A 7,927-nucleotide genomic window follows, 5' to 3' on the forward strand; every position below is an offset into this window, starting at 1 on the left:
CACATGTGTTGAGTTGGGTCTTCTGGGCTCTTAATGTAGAAGCTTTCGGGTATCAAATTTAGCATTGTTAACTTCTGTTGAGTAATAGCTTCTAAAGGAATTAATGTGTATTTAAAACCTCTTTTTAGCGGCTGCAAACATCAGTAAATGTTCACCCTGATGCTATTGAAAAAACAATAGATGACATCATGGAGCTGAAAAGGATTAATCCAGATATAAATCCACAGTAAGTTCATAGTTTCCTTACAGAGCAAGTGGGAATTACTGATTTCCTCAGTGCCTAGGTCCATGGAGAACTGGTTCTCCATAGTTTTTGTGGCACACAGTTTGAAGACGAATCCTGTCTCTCAGCATAAAATTCTCATTTTAGCTTTGCCGTAAAAAAACAAATGTAAGAATGAATGATTTTTTAATGGTGACTTGTCCCAAGTTTTTTATCTAGCTGGTTCTGTCTTAGTATATTGTCAATGCATGGATTTATGGGGGTCATTTCCCCTGGGATAAAATACCACCAAACCAGGGATCCTGGCAGGGACAGTGATGGCTTCTTAGAAAGGCTGTATGTGGCCTTTTGAGTAGGGAAGAAAACATCCTGGTTTAGCTGATATAAACATGTACTGGTTTGCATTTTAAAACTGCCTTTAATTATCCAAACAGAAGTTTTAATGATATAACATCACTTTTTTACTATATTTATTTATATTTATTATTGTAAGAAGATATTTATTACTGTAAGAAGAGATTGACAATCAACCATTAAATTTACAAGTGTGTATTTCAAGAGTAGATGATAACACTTTTGTGGTTGCTTTACCTCTCATTTCCTAGCTTAAGGCACAAGATGTCTAGGTCAGGAGTCACTAGGAGGTAAGTTGAGACCTGTATTAGCCAGGTGATCAGTCTGAGGTTCACTCCTCTTCCCAAGCTTGAAGTTGACATACATAATTAAAAATGGGCATCCATAAATTGATAGCTACTTTTCTTTAAGTGGTCATCAGCATCAACAGATAATGTGGTCCCAAGGTCTGGCTGAGAGACAACTGTTGTGATGGTGACCACACTACCAAGAATTCTAAAAATGGTGACCCAGCAATTAAAGAAGGGAAGAAAATAACAGAAACAAAACGAAGAGAACCCCTCATTCTCATAGGTGAGAAGCCCTTTGAATTTTTTCTGGAAGTGAGCACAGAGCTTTTCCAGGGGTGTCTCTTGGCCCTGCCCACATGCTGTTCAAAGGGAGGGATGAAAGACCAGCTGCTTCAAGTGGATGCGAGGCCTTTCTGAGAGGCTGCCATCTGAGGAGGGTGTCACAGCACTGGTACTCTTGTGTTACACAGGATGCTGATAGCTGAAATACAGAAAAAAAACCAGCAATAGCAAAATTAGTAAAGGTGACATATGAGGAAAAACTGCAGGATGTAAATGTGCACAGCTCAGAGCCTGTCCTGTGGACATCAGTACTTGGAATGTTTAGCAGTCAGGATGATCCAAATTCTAGCTTCTCAGTGTTGGACCCTTGGGAAAATGGATGGAATGATTTCAGGAGAAAACAAGAAATTATTATTTTGTATGACACCAGAGATTGCCCTCTGATTCTCTTCATAGCATGCCTTTGGCCTCTGAAGAAATGTTGACCTTCAGAAGAGAGGGAGAACAGAGGTGCAAATGACTTCTCCTTGCTTCAGGACCCTGAACTTTAGGTCATATTTTGAGTGATCTTGTCCTTCCAGTACATGAAGGCAGCCTACAAGACATCTGGAGAGGGAGTTTTACAAGAGCCTGTAGTGACAGGAGGAGAGGGAATTGATTAAAATTGAAAGAGTAGGTTTAGATTAGATGTTAGGAAGAAATTCTTTACGGTGAGGATGGTGAGGCACTGAAACAGGTTTCCCAGAGAAGTTGTGGATGCCCCATCCCTAGAAGTGTTCAAGGCCAGGTTAAGTGGGGCTATGAACAACCTGATCTAGTGGAAGGTGTCCCTGCTCATGGCAGTGGAGTTAGGACTAGACTAACTTTAAGGTCCCTTCCAACCCAAACCATTCTGTGACTTGACAATAATATTTTTTTTTAAAATACCACACAAAGGGGAAAAAAACCCCCAAACAACTCAAACACAAAATCGCCTGAATTATCTTTTCTGATCCCAGTGGTGTTCATGTGCTTAGCACAGGACAAATGCTTCACTATTTTTAGACAAGAACCCTTGCACTCAATATTTTACTGCATTTGAGTCTTTCATCCCCTTTCCCCCTTGCACTCCCTTCAGTCTGGTAAAATATATTTTTAAAACAGTGAGGAATGGGGGCCTGAACTATGCAAGATGATGCCACATACATAGATACACACTCTACCCCTAAATCGGTCCTTATATTAAATTAAACATATTTCTGCTAAACGTTAGACATCTGCACTGAAGTTTTACATGTGAGCCATTTATTTTATACTGAAGTTTTCTGGAGAAATTTGAGCAAAAGCAGGTCAGCTGTTTCTTTAGACATGATTAAGGAAAATCCAATGCCTTGCCTTCTCTTGAACATAAAAAACCTGCATCCAAATCATCTTGTTTAGAAGCTCTGGCCTTGTGTTGGCAGAGACTTGAAATCTCCTGGGGTAAGGACAAGGGAGCAAGTCATACTGTATGTGTTTCTGCAAATCTATGCAGTCATTTTTGTTAATGTGGCATCTTTGCAGAGCTGAACTAGCATCCCAGGGCTGCCTGCATTGGGCTGTTCTTGAAGGCTGTGTGATCTGAAGAGGAGGACGTGGCCCACAGTAATTTTCCTTTATCAATGCCTCTCAGATAAGGGTGTATTTAGCAGTAGGACCAAGTAGGCTGAATAACCTGGTGGTGACATGTGCAGTCTACACTAACTATGGAAGCAGAGATAGAATCACAGAAAGGCTTGGGTTGGTAGGGAACTTAAGGATCATCTAGTTCCCCAGCTGCAGTTTTGGGCTTGCCTTCATCTGGTGGAGCACCTGGAGCTGAGAACAGTGCGGGTGCAAGCCCAGGTACGTTGCTCCTGTGCTGTGAGAACTGCCACAGCCAGCACAAAGATGACAAGGAGCAGGTGTGGGACATCAGCAGCTCACCCCCATCCTGTGTTTGGCAAGAAGAACAAAGCCTTAATGAAAATGAAAGTTCATTCGACCCCCATCCCCTCACCCAAATAACATTGCATGGAGCTCTTGACTGCCTTTAGATAAAGTGCAAAAATGGTTTACTTTGAATGTATTGTGCACCTTGGATCTTAAAAACATTTTTTTTTTAATATAAAATTGCTCGGCTTTGCTGCAGCCTGTGTTGTGCTGCTCTAAACTCTTCTGAGGCTATAGAGAAGTTAAAAACATTATGGCTGTAATTTAGTGATACTCTGCAGCAAATCACAGTCTGTCAGGCTTTTCAGCTTTCTCTGAAAAGCAGACTTTCTGTAAAATTGGAGGCTATAGCTAGTGAAGCATGTTAAAAAACCCAAAAAACAAAAAAAAACCCACACCAAAAAAACCAAACAGAAAAGGAGGATGGAAAATGCTGTGCAGCTTTTTCTGTCTGAAAGGGTTATAGCCTCAAATGGGATAAAATTGCAGCGTGAGAAATGGATTAATGCTCACATCTCTGATTCTGTAGATTAACCATGGAATCATTTAGGTTAGAAAAGGTTTAAAATCCTCAAGTCCAACAGTTAACACAGCACTGCCAAATCCATCACTAATCCATGTCCCTAAGTGCCACATCTACACACCTTTTAAATACCTCCAGGGATGGTGACTACTACTTTCCTGGGCAGCCTGTTTCAGGGCTTGACAAACCTTTTAGTGAAGAAATTCTCCCTAATATCCAATTTAACCTTTTTCTGGGGCAACCTGAGGCAATTTCCTCTTGTACTGTCATTTGTTACTTACGAGGAGACACTGACCCCCACCAGGCTACAGCCTCCTTTCAGGCAGTTTTAGAGAGCAGTAAGGTCTCCCCTGATCCTCCTTTTTTCCAGGCTAAACACCCCCAGCTCCCTCAGCTGCTCCTCACAGGACTTGTGCTCCAGACCCTTCCCCAGCTCCGGTGCCCTTCTCTGGACACGCTCCAGCCCCTCAATGTCTTTCTTGTCGTGGGGGGTCCAAGAGCTCTGACTTGTTGAATCTCATACAATTGGCCCTGGCCCTTTGATCCAGCCTGTCCAGATCCCTCTGCAGACTCTTCCTGCCCTCCAGCAGATCAACACTCTTGCCCCACTTGGTATCAGCTGCAAACTGACTGAGGATGCACTTGGTCCTCTCATCCAGATCATCGATAAAGATATTAAACAGAACTGGTCCCAAAATGATCCTTGGAGAACGCCACTTATGACCAGCCCCCAGCTGGATGTGACTCCATTCCCCACCACTCTCTGGGCTTGGTCATTCAGCCAGTGTTTTACCCAGTGAACAGTGCACCCACCCAAGCCACGAGCAGCCAGCTTCTCCAGGAGAGGAAAACAGTGTCAAAGGCCTTAGTAAAGTTCAGGTAGACGACATCCACATCCTTTCCCTCATCCCCTAGGCAGGTCACCTTGCCATAGAAGGAGATCAATTTAGACAAGCAGGACCTGCCTCAAAAGACAAGCAGTGAAAATTCTTCTGTTCAGAAAATTTAAGAGTATTACCGAATAAACAAAATGTTTCAGTGTATCAAACACGACAGATGAGGAACCTGTGCAACTTAGTATCAGTGCAGCCTGTGTTCCACAGAGGAATAAGGGTGCACACTTAGCTTGCCCTCCAAATTCATACTAGGGTGTTCAAATAATTTTAGACACTATTAAATATTAAAGGACTTATTCCCACGTATAAGCATATATTTCTATGAGCATGGGAGTTGCACACTGCATGACTTGCATTTTGTATTATAAAATCTTAATGTAAATCTGTTGTTTGGTGCAGGGTTTTCTGGTGGGTTTTTTTTAAGTTTGGGTTGGGGTTTTTTGAGGGTAGTTATTTCATGTGTGTTGGGTTTGGTTTTTTTGATGATGCATCAGGAAATGTAAAAAGGAAACACAAAAATCTGCATTATAATGAAAAAAGAACCATTATGATGCTTCTTAACATAGACAAAAGCCAAATCTGCCTGGAGGCAGATTTGAAACTATATTACTTCGGGGTTTTAGCTTCTTTATGCTAGCTTTTGTGGCACAGAAGCAAAATGATTATTTTTGCTTTTTGCTGAGTTTTCTCTCCCCCCTCAGCCCTTTTCAAGTTCACATCTCTGATCCCAGAGAATTGTTTGAGAAGCTGTCTTTGGAATGAGGAGAAAGATTCAGTAATGTGCTGTTATAGGCATTCAAAGCTGCTGTGTATAATTATTATGGGATTTCAGTGTGAAAAATCGCTGTTCACGGTTTTAAAAAAATCCCAAGTATTATCATCTAAGGAAGGCATTAAATGAGACTATGCCTTTCACAATGCCTTGTTTAATGTAATATTGATCTCTTGGAAATTTTCCCGTTGCAATTGAAGTGTTAGGCTATCAATTCATGGAGGTAACACTAGTCATGTGTATTAACTGTGTGTGTACATGGTAGCACTGTTTCATGGCCATACATGATTGAGTTGGAGAATGTTGCTCCTCCCACCCTCAGGTTGGGAGTATCTCTTCAGGCATGCCTGCTGCAGATTGTGGGGTACAGAAACCTTATTGCAGAGGTTGAGAAGCTGCGCCGAGAGCCTTACGATTCAGAGAATCCGCAACACGAGGAAATGCTCCTGAAGGTAGGCACTGAAGAGGTACTTAGAGGGCATCCTGTATTCATGTCAGCTCCCAAGCCTGGTTCATAAACCTATTTGAAACATCCAGAGCTATTGTCACCTTCCTTTATCGTGTACCTGTTTGAAGATAAGACTACACAGCATTATAATCTGGTCTGGGTGTAACACCTGCCAAGCAAGCAGCTCACTCCCCAGCTGATAAATGAATTTCCCTTGGTTGGACTATGTCTAGGCACTGGATATGCAGCTCTTAGAGCACTTTTCTGCAGTGAGCTCTGGAAAAATAGCTTTATGTCCTACTTCAGTACACCTTTCTCCAACACAAGAAGGATATTTTTCTCTATTAATCAAATTACAAATTAATTTTTTTGATTTCTTGTATTTTTGAGGGCAGTGTCTACCAGTGGCAAACATCTGTTTTTATTATGTGGAATGGAAGAGTGGGAGTTGATGACTTACACATTTATAGTTACCAAATATATTTTCGAATGAAAACAAAATGAAACGATTCTTTAGATAAGACATGCAGAGCTATGCAATCCTTACCAAATGGGTTTTACTTCCTTCGTGCTTTCAGGAAAGCCTTGCACTGGAACAGATAATAAAAGCTTTTTTTTTTCTTGAAGCCATAAGCAGAGGAAGAGCTAGAGAGTTCTTATACTAGAAGGAAACTGAGGAAAGACTAAAGGGTCTGGAAAACCGTCTAATAGCAAGCCCTGGTCCTGATCCCGGTTTTAACCACCGCTATTGCAAGATGCTTCAGAGGAATGCCAAGAAACATAGAATAAGTGATAGTGAGCTTATTAGCTACAAGCAAAAGGCCTTCTTAGAGAATTTTCAGAGTTCTTATAAAAACATACTACCTGTTTGGTTGTGAGGATTTTTCTTTTTCAATTATTTAAAACAAAAATATTGAAAACTTTAACAATACCACATGATGATGAAGATATCTTCCATGCTCTAGCTTGCAGTGCAAGGCTTTGCACAAGTTACAGTGAGAATTTCTGGAAATTTTACCACAGTTACTTGGTCTTCCAAAAATCCCAGTAGGCACATTATACAAGCACTGTCAAATGCAAGTAACTGCTTCTATAAATGCCTCAAATGGTCAGGGTTCCCTCTGGTGTCTGGAAAGCTGCCTTTAAGGTTTGCCCACTGCTGGGACGTGGGAGTGTCACCAAGGAGTGGTCAAAATCCGGAGCTGCCCTGGAGTGTGCTAACCATCAGGTAGACTTGGGCAGATGGGCAGGCTCCTCCTGTTCACGTCCTGCCCCTGTGCAGCCAAATGCACAAATTTATGGAAATAGAGTGAGTTTTAATAAAGGGACACACAGATTTACCCACTGAGGAAGCCTGTGTCTTGGAGATGAGAGATCCAGGTGCCAGCCTACAGTGTAGGTCCCTGAAAATAGCAGGCACCTCACTGCAGATTAAAGAGGGTCTTTGGCTCCAGCAAAGCATTCCTAAATACCTTGGGAATCTACATTGCCCAGGGAGCAAGTGGGGTGTGAGGGTGGGATCGTAGGTGAGGAGGACCAAGGAGCTGACTGTAGTCTCTCCCAGCCACCCAGCCTGTGAGGGCAAGGTCCTGAGAATCATGTCATCAGTGATGTATAGTCATGTAAGTGCTTTAAAATCATAGTGGCATGAGCATAAAAACAGAATAGAAACTGAGCTTTTGTCTGAGGAGAGATTAAACAGTGCAGCTTATGCAACATTATGCAAACTCATACTTTTGAAAAAAGTATCAGTTTCACCTACGTATTAGCACTTGTTTACAGCAGGTGTTCCGCTTTAGCAAATGTCAAATGGAAATATGTCCAAGGGTTTAATTCATTTTCCAATCCTCACTGTGGCTGGTTGGTTTTCATTCTTTCTAGATACTCTGCTAAGTGATCTCTGCAATGGGTAATTCAGGTTCCTAATGGCTATCATTTATTCATGTTTACCAGGAGAGCACTTCATGAATGAGAGAAAGATTAACTTAATGTGATTGGACTAATGATTAATACTGTGTTTACTGTTGATGGATGAACATTGGTTTAAACAATGATGCTTTATGCAGTCATTACAAAGTGAAATCATTAAAGTTTTAACCTTCCTAGGGCACTTAATTTAAATGCTGTTAGAATTGCTAAAATTAAAACAATTTCTGTTTTTATTTGGGAAAGGCACAAACAGCTCTTTC

General features: G+C 41.4%; 1 protein-coding gene across 3 annotated transcripts in view; it reads left to right on the top strand.

Moving 5' to 3' along the window:
- The window catches only part of ELMOD1 (ELMO domain containing 1), a 43,117-nt gene that overhangs the window by 26,114 nt on the left and 9,076 nt on the right, over nt 1-7,927 (top strand). For all 3 annotated transcript variants that reach the window (XM_017729515.1, XM_008630117.2, XM_017729516.1), the window contains exons 5-6: nt 129-226; nt 5,613-5,742. In XM_017729515.1, the coding sequence (XP_017585004.1) occupies nt 129-226; nt 5,613-5,742 (228 nt within the window). The remainder of the gene's footprint in view (nt 1-128; nt 227-5,612; nt 5,743-7,927) is intronic.

The sequence above is a fragment of the Corvus brachyrhynchos genome, unplaced genomic scaffold (assembly GCF_000691975.1).
Source record: "Corvus brachyrhynchos isolate BGI_N302 unplaced genomic scaffold, ASM69197v1 scaffold253, whole genome shotgun sequence".
Lineage (NCBI taxonomy): Eukaryota > Metazoa > Chordata > Aves > Passeriformes > Corvidae > Corvus > Corvus brachyrhynchos.